The sequence below is a fragment of the Arachis ipaensis genome, chromosome B07 (genome assembly GCF_000816755.2).
Source record: "Arachis ipaensis cultivar K30076 chromosome B07, Araip1.1, whole genome shotgun sequence".
In the NCBI taxonomy this organism is placed as follows: domain Eukaryota; kingdom Viridiplantae; phylum Streptophyta; class Magnoliopsida; order Fabales; family Fabaceae; genus Arachis; species Arachis ipaensis.
The window spans coordinates 113497996-113517233 of NC_029791.2; the positions used below are offsets into that span (position 1 = coordinate 113497996).

General features: G+C 34.3%; 2 protein-coding genes across 5 annotated transcripts in view; both read left to right on the forward strand.

Moving 5' to 3' along the window:
• Positions 7792-12442, forward strand: LOC107605898 (CLP protease regulatory subunit CLPX1, mitochondrial). Its single transcript, XM_016307836.2, has 15 exons — positions 7792-8462; positions 8557-8618; positions 8753-8856; positions 9194-9273; positions 9378-9428; positions 9876-9950; positions 10044-10112; positions 10223-10288; positions 10398-10468; positions 10562-10661; positions 10762-10866; positions 11182-11244; positions 11415-11537; positions 11824-11976; positions 12060-12442. Exons 1-15 carry the CDS (start codon positions 7944-7946, stop codon positions 12126-12128), a joined length of 1710 nt encoding a protein of 569 aa, XP_016163322.1. The 5' UTR covers positions 7792-7943; the 3' UTR covers positions 12129-12442.
• Positions 16082-19238, forward strand: part of LOC107605897 (CLP protease regulatory subunit CLPX1, mitochondrial-like) — a 5932-nt gene continuing 2775 nt past the window's right edge. For 2 of the 4 annotated variants that reach the window (XM_016307835.2, XM_021106271.1), the window contains exons 1-2: positions 16082-16604; positions 18674-18751. The gene's annotated coding sequence lies outside the window, so the exon portion shown is untranslated. The remainder of the gene's footprint in view (positions 16605-18673; positions 18752-19238) is intronic. The other 2 variants (XM_021106270.1, XM_021106272.1) reach the window with 1 other exon arrangement.

Here is a 19238-nt window from a genome sequence, read left to right on the forward strand (position 1 = left end):
ATATGTGTGGGATAAGAATCGGAGGTTCTCAGCATGGTAACGGTGCCCACATAACTAACATATAAGGTCCCGAAAAAGCCGAAGGCGATCCTAGAACTTCTGACAATATATTCAAACTTAAAACTAACATTTTAAACCATAAACAAGGTGAGGTATCTAAAGCTTCTTGGTTCTATCTCAATTCCAAACTTAACCCGTAAGCTCATCACCTTTTCTCAAGGTTTTGAAAATTAGACCGGACCGACTGGTTCGACCGGGTTAATAAAAAACCGGTCAATAAGCCGGTCTGGTTAACGTCTAAAATCGACCTACAAAAAACCAGCGAAAAAATCGGCCAAACCGGTGGTTAACCGGTAAACCTGCTGAATTGGTCGGGTTTTTTGAAGGCCATTTTGGTTAAAAAAAAAAAGAGAAACGCGTAGAAGACCCCAATCCCCTCTCCCTCCTATCTCACTCTCAGTATTCACCAAAATGGCGAAATTTCTATCCCTATCAGAGCAAACAGCTGCCGCTACTCTGTGCTCACCGTGAAGCCAGCCTCTGTCCACGCCGTCGTCGGCCGCCTCTTTCTCATCATCGAAATGCCTCTGTCTCCGAGCCATCTCTCTCTCTCTGTGTGTGTGTGTGTGTGTGCGCACCACTCTCAATGCGTAGTGCGAACATACCCGTGCCGCCGTGGACTCTTTGCTGTCGCCGTGAGTACTTCAATCTTTACTATTCTTCAACATCTTCTTCGTGCTCTTTTTTATTTTCACTGATTTCCTCCCTTTTCACTTTAGTTTTTATTTGTTTCCTCTGTTGTGGGTGAAACAAGTTATTGATTTTTCATTTTTTGTTAATTTTATTTATTCTGATTTCCTCCCTTTTTCACTACATTGTTTATGTTGAAGATGGCCAATCTGTCACTCACTTAAAAATCCCAGATCTTATCGCCGTCACTTCCTTTCTCCCTCGATGTAGGTACGTCAATTTATTTTTGCTTGTTTTCAATTATTTTTAATAATACTGTTTCAGGGATTCTGAGTTGTTGGGTTTACTATTTTGAATTACTGAGTTAGTATAATATTGATTTTGTGATTCTGGGTGCGTGAGATTAATATTCTAAATTGCTGCTGCTTGTTTGAGTTAATTTTGTTGATGGTTAATTTTGTTAGTTTCTGGTTTTCTAATTTGGAAGATGCAATCACAAAATGATTTTTCGAGTTAAATTCGTTTCATACAATAAAAATATATGTTAATGTTATTTTTTGTTGTAGAACATTATGTTATTTTTATGTATTTTGATTTTGTTTATTGATAAATGTTGTTAATATATGTTTGTTATTTTCTGAGACTAATTGATTATGGAGGTTGATTTGTTTGAATTTGTGTAAATTGTGTTGTTTTGTTTTGTTTTGTTTGGATGGTGTAGGATGAAATTGAAGGAGCATATGCAATACTGCATTGATCACCCTGACGAGATAAGTAAGCTTGCCAAGGTTCAGAAAAAGGTCTCTGAAACTAAGGGTGTCATGATCAAGAATATTGAAAAGGCTGTAGAAACGTGAAAACTTTGTTTCAGTTAGATATGCAGTTTTATTTTTCCCATAGTATCTGTTGATTTGGTTTTGAAACTTTAATCAAAATAAAACAGGAAACTTTAGTTTTGCATGTAGCTTAGCCAACTAATTTAGTAAAAAGGAAGCCTTTGGAGGAATAGGGCTAGGTGGAGCAAGGAAAATTTGGTATATTTAAAATTATATATTGAATTTTATATAATTTTAGTGTATATTTAATTAAACCGGCTTGACCACGGTTCGACTCCGGTTGAACTATTAAACCATTGAACCAGTTGCTTGACCGGTTCAATAATCGGTCCGGTTTTTACAACCTTGCCTTTTCTCCAATCCTCCGAAATACCGATGTACAGACAAACAAAGCAGACAAGGCAAACACAAGTGGATATTTTAATATAGCAAATATAGCAAATAAGCATAGATATTTAAGTAAGCAAACCCAAGTAATGCAAAACCAAACAAGTCATATAAATGCATATGATGCATGTCTTTCCTACTGGCCGTGAGCTCACGCATCGGTTACTTTGCCAGAACCCGACACATCCGATAGCTAACTTGGATATCGCCCTCTTGAAAACCGGTGGGAGGTACACCACCATGAACCCCACCTGGCGGGCGGTACACCACCACGAACCCCACCATTGCGAGTGGTACACCACCCCAAACCTCGCAAGATCTTCAATTGGAAAATAACACACACATGTGGTCGTTAAACCACCACGAACCCCACATAACATTTTCTTTAAAAACATGTGGGCGGTACACCACCACGAATCTCACAAAGCATTCTCATTTAAAAACATGTGGGCAGTGCACTACCACGAACCCCACATACGTCTCGACACTGGGCAAGCGGTAAACCACCACGAACCTTGCCAGGTCAAGCTTAAAACAATTTCATTTTCAAATTCATTTTAAATCATTCATTCATATCCATTCATAATCATTCACTAAGGCCAGATTCATCATATACATAACACATTTACACATTTCTCATTCATAATTTACCATCGCTCAAATTTTTTTCATCTCCAAGTTACTACTCCTCCCTACCTTCTTCTCACTACTCAACATACAACTAAGGTTTAAGGGCTAAAAGAATGAAAATAGAGGTTTAGAGGTTCAAAATTACATTTTAAAACACAAAACATACTTTGCTAATTTCAGGGGTCACGCGTACGCGTGGGAGTGCAATTTATCAATCACGCGTATGCATTATCTCGTCCGTGTACACATGCATGCCAAACAGAAAATGCCCATCCGCATATGGAGGGGTTTGCGTACACATGCATTGCAGATTAGTAAAAAATGGTTAAGTCTGCAGAATTTCAATTTTACACACCAAACTTCCAACGCGCATAACTTTCTCGTTTTAAATCATTTTTCATCTGTTCTTCAAACGGCGTAAACTTCACGGTCCCAATTTTAATATGGAACAAGTTTAAAAAAGATTGGGAGTCCGAAAGCCGAGTTATGGTTTGCCAAAATTCGGCCAAAAATCTGATTTTCACAAAGTTTATCAAACCTCTATTCTCACCAATCTCATATCTCAATACCAAAACTCTAAGCCTTTTTTGCCAACATCTAAACACACTAATTCACATATCAATGCTCAATTCATTTCATAATACCCCAATACACAACTCAAATAAACTTACCATCTCCAACACACAATTAACCAACTCAACTTCATAGTTCATACAAGATTCACAATCATACATTCACTATCATCATCATGGTTCATCATTATTAACAATTCACAAATTTTCAACACTATCAACCCATTCTCAACTATTCCACATTCAATTCAACACAATAATTACAACAATAGAGATAATCATCATTCAATTATATCTATAAAAAACAATACCAACACCACAACTAGGGATGGCAACGGGGCGGGTTTTTGCTCTACCCGACCCCGTCCCGCCCTACAAAAAACCCGCATGAAACCCGCCCCGCCCTACCCGCGGGTAGTAAAATGTTAAACCCTAACCCGCCCCTGCGGGTATCCGCCCCGCCCCTACACCACCAACAACCTCAAACTCACAAATCCTTATGCATATCAATCCATCACAATCACAGCAACAACAACATTTCAATCATATCTTACGATTAACTAGCCTAAGTTTTCACGACACATTATATTTTAGTTACGAGAAACTAAAACCATACCTTGGTTGATTCCCCGATAAACCCGGAACACCACGATTAGCACCGTTCCGTAAAGGCCCAAGCTTTTAAAGTCACACCAGACGGATCATCAGCTCCCCAAAGTCCAACATCAAGTCTCCAACACCACCAATGACCACTAACATGCCCCAAAACAACTCACAACTAACTCTAATACAAATAATCATCACTAAATCAATATAGATTCCACTTAATCACATATTTTACAAGGGTTTGGAGGTCCTTATCTTTTTCAATGGAGCAAAACCCAATTTTCTCGAGTTAGTTCAAGCATATAACATCAAAGAATAAAAAATCTCAACACCCACACATTGAATTTTTGAAATTGGAGGGAGAAAATTCAAAATTAAAAATGAAATATTCTTACCAAATTGATTATTAAGCTTAGTAGAGCTCGTCACTGTGGATGCGTGGCCGCAAACGGCTCATCAATCGGAGTTCCGAATCGAAAGTTACGATGAATTGAAAATTGAAAAGGAGTTAAGTTTTGGTGACTTCTTCAATCTCTCTTCTCATTGCTGGAAAGGGAACAATGAATGAAAAATTTGGTGGAAGTGAAGTTATATATATTGGGTCTTAGGCCTGATTTGGGTCTGGTCCAACCAATTTTTCTCGTTCGGTCTAATTTTAGGCCAAATTCTTTAAAATTAGTGTTAAAATTCTTATTTTAATTAACTCTATCTCATTAAACTGTAAACTTTTATTTTCTAATTTCTTCCATTAATAATTAATTTATTGACTAATTATTCACTAATTTTGCGAGTTTTACATTAATAGCTGATGACAATATATCGTGTCTACTCTTTTTTGGAATCACCAGAAGTATCTGTCTATTATTTTTTTGAGAATAAGAAGAAGAAGAAGCAGAAGAACCGAAGAAGAGAGAATATCTTAATATCTAACCAGTGAGTGGATTAAAGAGAGAGACTTTGCTTCGTTTATAGTACTTTTGTTTACCAAATAAGGAACAAATGCCACTTGCGCAGTTCTACACTCCAGGGTTTTGTTTTGGGTTTTAGGTTCGTTTGCGTGAGCTTTTAAGAAAAGATTTTTAAGTTATCTTTTTTAAAAGATCTTATAAAAAAAAGTAAAAATAAAATATCTTTTTCGAGTTATCTTTTTTTAAAAGATTTTATGAAAAAGTAAAAATAATTTTATGTTTAGGTATTTCATGCAAAAAGATTTTTTTATCTATCAATTATGTTTGGATATAACAATATAAAAGTACTTTCAAATTTATTACTCAACTAATAAGTTCACGTAATTATTGTATGAGTCAACTCGAATTAATTCAAATAAGCTAATAATGATCATTATTAATAATTATTCAATTAGTTTTTTGTCTAATATAATAATTTTGTTTACATTATATCATCTTTTAGTTGTTAGGATTTTTATTTTAAATTCAAATCAAAGTCAATTAGGTTTAAAAAATCTTAACTATGAGTCAATTATAAAAGTAGGAATTAGAGATGTATAGCAACACACTTTTCTTACTTAGTACAATTAATTACTCCTTTTAAAATTTTTCTATCTTTTAATCATGGCGGTTCGTATTCACAAAATTGTTGAGATCAATCTTACAAATGATAATTTGTGTGTACATATACGAGTGATAAGGTTACGGACACTATCGAGTTGTGAAAATTTCCTATTACCATACTCAAAGGCATCTTACAGACATGATGATGATATGTATCAACATTACCAACATAGACAATAACAGTGGTAATATAACGTAGTTTCTTCTTGAATTTAAGGATACATTAATTTTTTTATTATAACTACATCTAATTCGAATTTATTAACCAAAGAATTAGAAACAGTATACATAGCTGAAAAGAGAAGACACCTAAGACAAAAAAAAAAAATCATTGTTAAAAGAATTGCCTATAAATCTTGCAAGAATTTTTTAAGAAGTTGAGAATATTACTGAAAAATACGAGTGTAGTAAATAATTTTGTGCAAATTGAATATCTAGTCATATTCGATGTTGCTGAGAATACAGATAAGAAGTATCAATATCAACACTTTATTATTTACTATTGTTATAGTTTTTGTAAACAAAAAAATTATCGATTGGTGTACAAATTTTTAAAATTTTGACAAAGATATGGTTATATATTATATTTTTTGTATTTGAACATTGATCTATTGTAACTATCATTATTTGATTATTATGTATATAAAACTTAAACTTTGATCTTGGTACAATAAAACCATATTATATGATCTCATGTTTTAATCCATAAATTGTAATTATCGATAATTTTGTGTAGATATTATTTTTATACTTCACATGATGAAAAAAGGTATATTTTTATATAAAGTATTTGTTACACTGAAACAAAATTTACTATCTTGCTGATTATTAAATGTAATAGACATTAGTGACCTAGAATTTTTTTATCAACATTGTAATGCTATGATATGGTATAAAGAGAGATCAGAGAAGTCCAAAACTGAATCCAATATTGAGTTCTTAATATGTTGTATGTGAGGAAAGGTACAACTGCCGTTTTTGCAACGTCCACCTCAACTCTTACAAAATTTAATATCTGGAGCAGACCAAAGAATACAAGAAAGAAGGGTCGAGTATGCAATTATTGTCAATGGTGGAAGACTATTTCAGCAGTTTTTGGTTGATTGCTTTTCCATGAATGAAGCACAAAGGCTGAACTATTATCAAAATAACCAAGATAAGGTGAAGAGTGATATATACAAGGGAATTTAAGATGCTATCCGAGTCTTTCACTGGTGGCATGAGATACATGTTTAATAATTGTCAATATGCTATGACAATTTGTAAGAAATATGGATATCCAGACCTCTTCATCACAATAACATGTAACTCGAGTTGGCAAGAGATTGGCAGAATTAACAATCCAATAAACTTAAAGGTTGAAGACTGATCGGATATATCGTGTATTAGGACAGTTAATAGTACATGTGATATCTACTATATGAGAATTTTGTTAACTGTTCAGAGAGGTTGCACAACATATGAGTCTATTATGACAATTAATGAGATTACATATTCTAACTTTCAAGATGTTTACTATTCTATGGAACTACTGTGTGATGATAGAAAATTTATTGCAGCTATTAATGAGGTAGCTAAACCTGCATTTGGTCATCAATTAAAAAAACTATTTGTGATGCTACTGATATCTAATAGCGTTAGCAAATTAGATCATATTTAGAATGCAATTTGGACATTATTAGTTGACAGGATACTATATGAGAAGAGAAAAGCATTAAAAAATCAAGATATTTCACTATGTCTTTTTTTATATCAAGATTGTATTTTGTTATTACTTTTATTTTTATTAATAATATTAATAAATTTTATTTTGAAATTACTTATTAAATATCACAAAACCATCATGTGCTTTTATTAGGACATGACTGATGACGAATGAAAAAAATTTCTGCCTTATTGAGATTGAGAAGATACTCAATAGCAATACATGATTTTTAAGAGACTATCAATCAATATTATATCTTAAGATGTCTGATGTTTGATTTTTTTAGAATAAGCTGATAGAGAAAGAGTTAGCAAATGACACAAATGAGTTGATTCACACAAACTTATATACGAAACAAAAGATGACTCATGAGTAAAAAAATATTAGTATTTGATGAGATACTTAATGTTGTTATTGCATACTTTGGTGGTTTTTTACTTCGTTTATAAGCATGGTGAGTGTGGTAAGACATTTATTTAGAATGAATTTTCTTCTGCTATTCGGTCTAGAGAAAAGATTGTTTTATTCTTACTTGGTGGCAGAATGGCTCATTCTAAATTTTCAATACCCATTACAATTACTGATGAATCTACTTGCAATACCAAGCATGATAGTTTGAAGGCTGAGCTGCTCATCCAAAGTAGTTTAATAATTTAGGATGAAGTTCCAATGCTCAATAAAATGTGCTTTGAAGCACTTGATCGGACGCTCAGAGATCTTATGTTAATTACTGATCAACATAAGACACATCAACTATTTGGTGGTAAGGTTGTGGTTCTAGGAGGTGATTTCAGATAAGAAGAAAAAAAATCAACGTCTTCTTCCACCAAAAAATATCTGACAACACCCCCATATGAGTTAGCACCACTGATTCACACCGCCATAACCAAAAATCTTAACTTTCCAATCCCACCTTTGACCACACCTAACTAATTTCCCTTCTTCCATGGCTGCCGCAGCAGCAGCAGCGTTTCGATCGAAGAATCCTCACATTTACAGGGAAGCCACAACCCACCTTAGGCAGCTCCTCCTCTTCAGCCACCACATGCACGGTGGCCGCACCACCCCAATCTCCCTCCCTCCGGCCACCACCAAGTGGGACCACCCTTTCTCCAACACTCCTTACCACTTCACCTCCTTCAAGCCCCTTTCTCTCCGCGGCAATTTCCCAAACCCTTCTCCAACCAGATACGAGGTTCTCGACTCTTATGGGGACCCTCCCGAGCTCTGGAATGGCGGCGGGATTGTAGTCAGGAGTTCTAATAACAGTTTTGATGCCGGTGGTGGCGGTGGCAGTGGCGGCGGAGGTGGCGCTGGTGGTGCGGCCGGTTCCGGCGATTCGGGGCCTTTTGATTCAAAGGATGGGTGCTGGGATGGAACCACTATTGGGAATAGTTTTCCAACGCCAAAGGAGATTTGCAAGGGGCTTGACAAGTTTGTGATTGGCCAAGAGAGGGCCAAGAAGGTTGAATTCTTCTTTTGAATTGTTTTTTGAATGATTGAGTGATGAAAGAGATTGAATGCTTATTGATTTTTTTTTTTGGCTTTTTTTTTTCCAGGTGCTTTCTGTGGCAGTTTATAACCACTATAAGAGGATATTTCATGAATCTTCACCCAAGTGGTTGGTATATTATACTTAATACTTCATTGTGAAGTAGTTTCTAGTTAGTTTGCCTTCTGTTTTTAACTATTTCGTTAGTTGTTGGTTGATGATGCTGCTGCTTTTTCTCTTGTTCTTACTATTGGGAATGCTAGGCCTGCAGGAGGTTACAGCAGCAATGGTGAAGCTGATGCATCTGATGATGATAGAGTTGAACTTGAGAAAAGCAATATCCTTCTCATGGGGCCAACAGGATCAGGTAAACCAGTTTACTTATTTTAACCTTTACCTTCTGTTCTAGTATTTGTATCTGCATAGAACTCGTAGTTTTGTGTTATTGTTTTTCATGGTATTTTGGCATAATTTATCATCCTTCAGCTGTTGGAATTACAAGAAGTTATTGTTTCGTTTTTAGTTGCACTGGTGCATTTATTTGTGCCAAATCCCTTGGTTAGAAATTTGACTGTGGAATCATTTATAATATAAATGAAAGTGGCAGCCAAGTATAGGACTCCCTTTTTCACTTCAACTTTATTTATCATGGATGACATGTTTCTAGTCTAACTTGTTATTTTTTGATGCCATTTCAAGGACAGGGAAGACATTACTAGCCAAAACTTTGGCACGGTTTGTAAATGTTCCCTTTGTTATTGCAGATGCTACTACACTAACTCAGGCAAGTTAATATGATTTTCTTACCGCTAAGAAATTTGAGTGTTATATACCAGATGCATTTCTGCTTGTCCAATTTGAAAATGCCCCAGTACCAACTTTGTGCAGGCTGGTTATGTTGGAGAAGATGTGGAGTCCATATTATACAAGCTACTCACCGTAAGCACCTGTCATTTTCATACACCATAGCAATTTGAGATTTGTCATTAAGCCCAAACAAAACTAGTTTTTGCAGGAATATAGACCAGGTTTAAACGGTGTGATTCAATATTGGGAATAAAATAGGTTTTTTTGTCTAGCTTTTGTAGCATAGAGTGTTGGAGGAAGATTACAGTGTCTTGAATATTTAAAATGGCTACATGTATATTGACACAAATATACGACAATAACTTAAAAAATCATACCACTGCTAAACAAACTTTATTACTGGCTTGAATATTTAAAATGGCTACATGTATATTGAAATAAACGGACGGAAATAACATAATAACCCATACTTAAGTCTTACTTCTGAGTTTATGTAGCCATGGACTAGCTGCAGTTTAATGAAATACTCAAGTCAACAATCATAGCATCTGAATCAACATTTCATACATATATTTCCAGGTTGCAGATTATAATCTGGAAGCTGCACAGCGAGGCATTGTTTACATTGACGAAGTTGACAAGATCACCAAGAAGGTTCCCCTTTTCTTACGTCCCCCCTTCTTTTCTTTCTTCAAAATCCCAAAACTTTTTTCCCACTGTCTTCTAAGTCTGATCTTCGTATTTCAGGCTGAGAGCCTTAACATCAGCAGAGATGTCTCTGGTGAAGGCTTCTCTCGTGAATCTTTTAGCTATTTGATACTGCTGCAAACATGATGTTGAAACAGTAAAAAGTCAAAGCTAGTTATATTACTTTTTGTTTCGGTATCTTTATCAATTCATTGTAATATTGATCTGTTGCATTCTTTCCATTCAAGGTTGTCAATCTTCCTGAGAAGGGAGCTCGAAAGCATCCAAGAGGTGACAGTATTCAGGTATGCTATACTACAAGTTGACGTACTTGTGTATACTTAAAGAGACCAGCAGCCTATGGTGAATGAGCCTATTATTTACAACTGCTGTGCCATCTATTTCTCTTAACAGATTGACACAAAGAACATACTTTTCATTTGTGGAGGAGCCTTTGTTGACTTAGAGAAAACTATCTCAGAAAGGTTGGACAAATGCTGTAAATTGAATACCAATGATATCAATAATGTTGGGTGTGCAACACTTTGTGACTAGTAATTCCCTTGATTCCATTTCAGGCGTCACGATTCTTCAATTGGATTCGGGGCACCTGTACGTTCAAACATGAGAACAGGTGGTGTAACAGATGCTGCTGTTACATCAACTTTATTAGGAACTGTAAGTCACATGTTATGTCACTTTTAAGTACACCAGCTTCTATGAATCTACTAGTTTCAGGTTGGACATTTGTATCACTGAAAATAATTATATTTGGCAGGTTGAAAGTAGTGATCTTATTGCATATGGTTTAATACCTGAATTCGTTGGGCGGTTTCCTATCCTTGTCAGTTTGTCAGCTTTAACTGAAAAGCAACTCATTCAGGTAGGCTATATTCGAGTAACCATTCAACTTGGTCATTGAATCCTTGTGTGAAATTGTGAATGCTTCTCCCATTTAGCTGAGTTCTCAAATGAATGAGGTAGTAAATCAAGTACCTGTTGTCTGTTGATGACTACAAAATTGAACAACAGATAGTTAGAAAGAATGTGATTGACCAATGTGATTGACCCTGGCAGCCTGGCTTGTGTGGTGGCAGAAATTTTCTCTTAAGACATGCTTTTTTTTTTGTCAACTTTAATAGTCGTTTTGGGTGCCACCGATGCCTCTAACTTCACTATTTTTCAATATGTTCTATAGGTCCTCACAGAGCCTAAGAATGCTTTAGGGAAGCAGTACAAGAAGATGTTCCACATGAATGGAGTAAGCTTTTATGAACCTTCTCATCTTTATCTAGGGAAACAGATAATATGTCATGATAGTTATAAGGGAAAAAGGGATTTGGTTTCTCATGTAGATTTTGATACTTTCTCATAGGCTTTTTGGCTGGAAATTGTTTGTTTCGACAACCATTAACATTATTTTGTTTTCAGGTAAAGCTGCATTTTACAGAAGGTGCTCTGAGATCAATTGCTAGAAAAGCAATATCTAAAAACACCGGTGCTCGGGGCTTACGATCAATATTGGAGAGCGTGCTGGTAGATGCCATGTATGAGGTATGCTAGTTTTCTTTGAATGAATAATTTGTATGTAATGTATGACATCGAGTGCGTGTGTTGACTGTTAATATCACTCATGTATTTTGATCTCTCTATTTTTATTTAGAAAAGCATAGTCAGAATAGATGGCTTTTGTAAACTAGTAACTTCCTGACGAAAAAGTTTTAGATGGGGTGTGCATTGGTCTACAAACCTATGCTCTTCACTAGGAATTTAGCAAATTGGAATGTGTTTTTCATGAACTGTATTATTGTATTGCTTAGTTTGTTAAATGTTTGTGCAGATCCCCGATACAAGAACAGGAGATGATATTATAGAGGCTGTTGTTGTTGATGAAGGGGCTGTTGGTGGTGAGGAGCGTGGGAAAGGGGCCAAGATCCTTTATGGCAAAGGTGCATTGGAGCGTTATCTTCTAGCTCAAAAGAATGTTTCAGAGGTATGCATAATTTGAAATGGCATCAAAGTTTCCTTGATGGTTCTTTTTAATTAAATCCCTAATCATGCTTATTCTGCATGTAGGCCACAGAGGCACCGGCCGGAGAGCACGAAGCAGAGGCGGAACTTCCTTCCATTGTTGCAAGCATGTAATCATTGCTGATGTTTCCTGTATTTATCTTTGTACATAAGTTGATACATTTCTTGAATAATATAGAAGGGTCCAAGTCACATAATGTAATATTTTATAGTAACTTTCTAGCTTCTCTGGTCATTCCAACAAATTACAGCAAGGTAAACTAATTGTTCCATACCACTTTTTTAGTGTACAATACCTGATTCATTTACACAAGTTTTGTGCAGAATTGATGGAGCAAAGTGAATCACTTAGATTTTGCCCCACCAATGCCTTTTACATAATTTATTGAATACTGAAACAAGGGGTGAGTTGTTTCTTGTTTGGGGAATTTTATTTAGAGTGTGCTCTAGAAAAGTTCATAATTCCTTCACAAGGGTACATCATCTGCTGCATAATGAATTAGTGGGCAAAAATTATAAGTGAAGTTTGGTGGCTATGTTTTAATGATTCATTGAACAATACTTAAGCCGTCGGGTTCAATGTACTTTTTTAATCCTTGATGTTAAATTTTATACAATGTTGATAGTGAAATAATAAAATCAACTCATAATTAATGAACAAACAATTCATACGTTTAAAATTTGAAAGTTGATTTTAATATTTACCTAGATGTATCCAAAAAAATATTATCCAATTTTTTAGAAATAGAAAGAGATTTCGTTAGATCACTATGATGGAGATATCTTCATGATTCTTCGTTCTTATTTATTATGAGGATCCAAAAATACTATTCATAAACCAAAATCAGTCACTAATGTATTTGTATATAAATATATGTGTAGTTTAATTTATTTTTAATGTATATTTGTATTCTAATATGTATTTTGTGCTGGTGGCTGACTTTGACGATTGATTTTGTTGAATACTTAACATAGTCGTATTAGGAATAGTCGTATTAGGAATTGGTGTTATTGCAATATCAATTAACAAATATGGTACCTAAGCAAGGCCAATCCACGCGTACATAGTACATACCTAAAAGAGAAGCGGTGAAAAAAGTGAAAATGGAATCAAAACAACATAGGTCTTTGTCTGTGATGATGTTAGTAAGTAATATTTAAATTTAATACGACATTGCTAATAGGTTTTAAAAGAAGCAATAATAAAAGAAGAGGGCTCATTTTCTTTGGGTCAGTTTCTATATGGTGGATTGAGTTGGAGTTTCCATCTATGTGATAAAGATATTTTTTAACATGAATTGGACGGTTTGTTACTTTTCAAAATCAATTAATAAATATCAACAAAATAAAATCATTATTGACACTTGTTCTATTATTAATTATGATTTAGCACAGTATCACTTTATTTAGATGTAAGTTAACGATACACGGCACATGAATATCGATGCCTAGATGAATAACTTGCTGTTGGTTTTCAGATTATGATCATCAAGCGGCCAATGAGAAGAATTAGGAGGCTTGAGCAAAACAATTAGCTCTATAAGCACCCCTCTCTTGTGATGATGCCATTACCTCTTCTTCTCTGATTAATGACCAATTTTATGGATCCAGCATCTCTTATTAGTAATACATAAACTCACACACATGAAATGCATTATAATGCAGGTTTCAAACTCAAATCTTAACGAAATAGTAACAACAATTTTCTTTAGATTATTAATCAAATATGAAGTCAACCAGTAAGTGACGAATGAAACGGTCAACGGAACAAAGATACAGAATGATCTAGTTTGATATGATGACAGCAAAGCGAGAATTCAACAAAAAGAAGAATTAAGTTTCAATAAATAATAGCTATCAATTTATACTCACATTATGTAGTAAGGAGAAACAAAGGAAATAATATATAGGCAATGCAGGAGTAATAAGAGAAACTTTTTGGTGGCTACTACAATAGAACAATTTGTTGTATCTTGCTAAAATAATCATTTAACTAAATTCTTTTGTTATTGAAAATTATCATAGTGGAATTTGTTGTTAAAAATTACTAATGAAATGAATTTGCTGCGGTAAGAATATATTTGAATTTTATTTTTAATTTGTTAATCATTAATTTATTAATTTATTTTTTATTCATTTAAATTGAAAAAATATTTTATACTAATAACTAATTTATTATCTATTTTTGTCATTTTTTAATTTTTGATATTGGAATAGTAGTGGTGTTTTTTTGAAATGTAGATTATTGGAGTATTATTCTAAAATGTGGAACCGTTTAATTAGAGAAGTAGAAATCGGATTGTCTGATTTGTATAAGTACATAAATCGGACCGTCTGATTTGTGTTAAAAAAAAATTAAAAAATTTGAAGTACACAAATCGGACTCGGTCCGATTTGTGTACCCCAAATTTTTTTAATTTTTTAAACACAAATCGGACAGTCCAATTTGTGTACCTCTCACAGTTTTAAAAAACACCAAAAATTACCATGTTAAGGTATATCACTCTTACTATTTCTGTATCTAAATTTTTTAGCCTATTTTTGTATCATTAGTTATGTGTTAGAATTGATATTTGATTATTATTAGATGAAAATTTATGTGCGCTTAATTTCATGTGAAGTTGATAATTGACAATTGTTCAGGTTTAACTAAATTGTCATTTAATGACTCTCAACTATCAAATTTTTTCTATCTTGTTATTAATATATTTGTGAAGATATATATTTTAATTTTTTTTATAATTTTATATTTTTATTTAATTATGAACAGATAAAAATTCATTAACCTATCCATTAAATCATTGATTGAATTGTATGACCAAATCCATTATCCATTCAATTTTGATAGCTATGTTTTTCTCACAAAAGAGTGAAAGACCATGCTTTTCAAGGGTAATCTAATTTTGGAAAAATAATCATTTGTACGTATAAACTTTATGAACGCTGACAAAAGTATCAATTAAACAAGGAAACTAACGTTGTATCCATCAAAGATGGATTCCCTACGACAAAAATGCCCAAATCCTAAATTTATGTTGACTTTTTAATAAAATTCCAAAATTACCCTATCATTTATCTTCAACCCCTCCCTCTTCTTTTCCAAATCTCAAACACCTCCATTGCCACTACCTTAACCACCTTCTATTCTCTACTACTCTACTAACCACCACTGCCCCTATCTTTTCACGCTGATGATGACAAAGACGACAACAAGGCAACCAGGCAATCCATCCATTCCCACGCAACGCTAGATGGAGAAGTTCCGGAAGTGAGACTGAACCGAGATCCAGCGCGCAAGGTCCTGTGGTGTGATTCAACTCCTCCTAGATCCACTTCAAGCTCATGGACTCCATGGAAAAATGTCCTATATTTACAACAGTACAAATTACAAATTTATTATATAATTAACGAAGTTGAATTTTCTCACTCTCCCAAATCACCACCAAAACGATCTTATCAAAGTTTCAATTTTTAGCATCCAAAGGTTTTTCTTTCGACATTGTATTGAAAGTGATGGAGGAAGGGTGGTGATGGTAATGGCGGTAATAAAGTGTTGATAGGATTTGAGATTGGAGAAGTGATGATGAGAAGTAAAATTAAAAGTTAGAGTAAAGTTGTTGCTGTTTATGGCTGACAGTGGAGAAGGAGGAAAATGAGGCTGACGGTTGGTGACGGTGGTGGTGATGATGGTGTTGGTGGAAGAGATGATAAAATTGATGAAAAAAATAAAGAAAGGGTTGAAATTTGCTGAAAGGAATATTGAGATTAGGGAAAAAATGGTAGTTTAGGATTTTTAGGTATTGAGATTAGGGTTTTTAGGCAACCAAGGTGTTTGAGATTTAGAAAAAAAGAGAAAAGAGGTTGAAAATAATGGTGGAATAATTCTAAAATTTTATTAAAAAGTCAACATAAATTTAATATTTAGACACTTTTATGGTATAAAATTTATCTTTTAATAGATACAATATTAATTTTCTTTTTTGATGGGTACAAATGGTTATTTTTCCTCTAATTTTTATGTTTTGGGTGCTTTTCTAATGAATTTGTTCTTCGTTTTCGCGGTAAACCGCCTTCTCCTTCGTTCACAAGGGTTTTCTTTCGTTTTCGCGCTAAACCGACTGGATGTTTTGAGGGTTACTGGTTCGGTAGTATACCCTCAAAACGGCGTAGTTCTCTCTTTCTCTCTCAACGCTGAAGAATGAAGATTGAAGAACCCTAGTCCCCGAACCTCCTTCGAAGTTCGAACGCAGCCTGCAGCCACCATCCATGTTCAAAGTCATCGCCGAACTCTTCTCCTCCGATAGAGGGTGCTGTCGACGCCGGCAGGGACAGACCATGGGTGCCGCGTCGCGTGTGGAAGCTCTGCTCGGCCCGCTTCTCATCGTTCCTCCTCTCCTCGTCGTCGCAGGAAGGTTTGCGTGAGCTCGTGGCGTCGCCGTCGCCAAGGGTTGGTCGGTCGTCGTCTCTTCGAGCTCTCTCTCTCCTGTCTTTGTCCGAGCTCAACGTCCCTCTTCGAGCTCTCTCTCGCTCTCTGTCCGAGCTCACTTCGGTTCCTCCTTAGCTGTCACTTCCCTTCCTCCCTCGCCGCTGGTAAGCACTGCTGCTTGAAATTATTTTTGCTTGTTGTGTACTTTTGTTAATAATACTGAGTTGCTGATTTTGTTAATACCTTTGTTAATAATACTGGGTTTACTGATGGTCTGATTCTGAGTTGCTGAGTTAATAATAGTTAATACTGATTTTGTTAATTTTTGCTTGTTGTGAGTTGCTGATTTTCTGAAATAATGGTTTGAATGATTCTGTTGAACTTTTCTTGATACTCGACTGATACACAACGATTGAGAATTTGAGATTGTTGTTTAACTTTGTTGAACTTGTGATTCACCGAGATGAAATTTTATTTGTATTCCTTTTTTTTTTCTGAAGCACAACAAATCTTTCATTTTAAGGCTCCATCATTTTGACTTTGTAAACAACTATCATGGAATATTAGGTGTTGGAAGTTAGCTTTTGCTCTTTCATATTAGTTGAGGCTAATATTAATATATTATCCTTCTAAATGTTTATTCCATTTCTGAATTGCCACAATGCATACATGATATATCTTTTGTTTATTAAATCTACAGGTCCTGTAGGCTGTAGCAGAAGATATGTTTTATTTAATTGAATGTGAATGTGCCTTGATGAAGATATTTATGCTAGTGATAGAATAGAAGTGTTTTCATTTCTGAACTCACTCTTTTGATTGGGTTGTTTAACACCTCAAACCTCAGATATAGTTGTTCAGTTCTAGACTCTAGCTTCCTTAAGCTTTTCTGTTACTGGAACAATGAAGAGAGTTTTTCAAAATGCATGCATTTGTATAATTGTATCACTATATGTAACTATTGGAAAAAAACCAGGGGTTGATTGTTGATTGTTGTTTTTGTTCTGCTCCAATTATTGTTGATTGTTCTTAACTTTCTTAGTTAATTTTGTACTATTGCTCTGATCCTGAGTTAATTTCTTAGTTGTTGGCTTGTTGATTCGAAACTAATTAGAAATTTTTTATTTTGAAGATGGAAACATTATGCATTTCGAAATTATATATTGAATTTTTAATAATTGTATTTTATATATAATTAAACCGGTTCAACTACGATTTGACTTTGGTTGGACCATTGAACCAGTCACCTGACCGGTTCATTGACCGGTTCGGTTCTCGCAACCTTGATTGTTTCTGATTTTAAGGTTATAGGTTCTGCCACACCATTAAAACCCTGCATTCTCCACCGCTGCATTTAGCACCACCAAAAATAGATTAGTCTCTAATTCTTTTTAACAATTTTAGTCTAGATTTTTATTATTTAAATCTTTTTGAGACAGATTGGTCGCATGAAACTAATTTGTCAAATATGCATGTTAAAATTCAGTGTTTATTCCAACTATTATTGTAGCAACGGTGAAAGTGATAGATTTTTCCATGCATTTTCCCTTGTTCTCGGACTGTAAAGAAAAGGAGGTTTAAGATTTCATAATGGTCTTTGACAAATTAAGCGTTGTGTATTAGTGTTTCATAATGAAGGAATTATATTGATTTATTGAACGAGCTAAGCTTTATCTAGCTGTGGTCTATAGAAATATGAGTTATATCAGTCATTGATTCACATACACAGACATGGCTGCTGGTTTCACCCTGCATGTTTTATGCTGTCTCATTTTTGTCTATTGTTATGCCATAATACAAGCTGCAAGGCTTTGCTTTCTGCTATATATTATTATAAAAGAAAAGAGATCAGAGAGAGATAGAGAGGGGGCAGATAAATCAGAATATACATAATAGTTCTCTATCTATTTACATGTCACTAGAAGAGAAACAATTGCTAAGCATAGAATATATATTATTCAATACCTGTCTCCTATGGATGGATGATTGACCATTCTTTTAGTTTATTAAATAAATTAAAACAGTATGTATACATAACTATTAATCAATGAGGATAAAATCCACTTAGAGTTTTCAAGTAAGAAATATTATGCCAAATGTGTCCTGTAACTTGGTTGGCTATATCTTTAATTGCTTGGATCAGATTTCTTTCTTGTTTTGTAACTTGAAAATCTATATAAATGATTGAAGCATTTAGCAAAAATCTAAATTTTGAATTGTATGGTTGTTTCAGTATCATAAAGTTCTCATGTTTATTTCAACTACCAAGAGTGAAGGTGCAGCAGTTTTGACCGGAGGGTCTCTTCTTGAGGTATGATATCATTAGTTCATTACCCTCTGATGCTTGCAATTAGGAATATCTTTAATGAATTTCCTTTATTTGAATTAATTGATGGCATTGGCAGCACTTAAAGAACATTTCAAAGTCACACTAAATGTTATGGTGTTATCTGGATTGAGGTTTGAGTTAAGCTTAAATTAAAGAGGTGTGTTTTAATGTTATTTTTTAAGGGGTCAATAATGAATCTTTGAGTAGTGTAGGTCTTGACTCTTGATTGATGCTGTATAACTTTGAGGGAAAACTTTATTGAATAGTTATGAATTTTTTAAATAAATAACCGTGTGAAAAAAGTAACAATATTTACTTAAATGTGAGACTTAATAAAGGAAAAAATGGAATGTTCTTACTGATGCTTCTAAATTGAAGAAGTAACTTGTACATGTATGTTGGAATTTCAAAACAGCACACAAATTGTTCACCAAAGTTGTACTAACCTGCCTAGTACTTTGTCACTCCT

Bases quoted from the DNA above. Each gene is read 5' to 3' on its own strand.
- LOC107605898 (XM_016307836.2), top strand. From the start codon at position 7,944: ATGGCTGCCGCAGCAGCAGCAGCGTTTCGATCGAAGAATCCTCACATT. The intron at 10,469-10,561 runs GTTGGACAAATG...ATTCCATTTCAG, and splicing joins GAGAAAACTATCTCAGAAAG to GCGTCACGATTCTTCAATTG. The intron at 10,867-11,181 runs GTAGGCTATATT...TATGTTCTATAG, and splicing joins CTGAAAAGCAACTCATTCAG to GTCCTCACAGAGCCTAAGAA.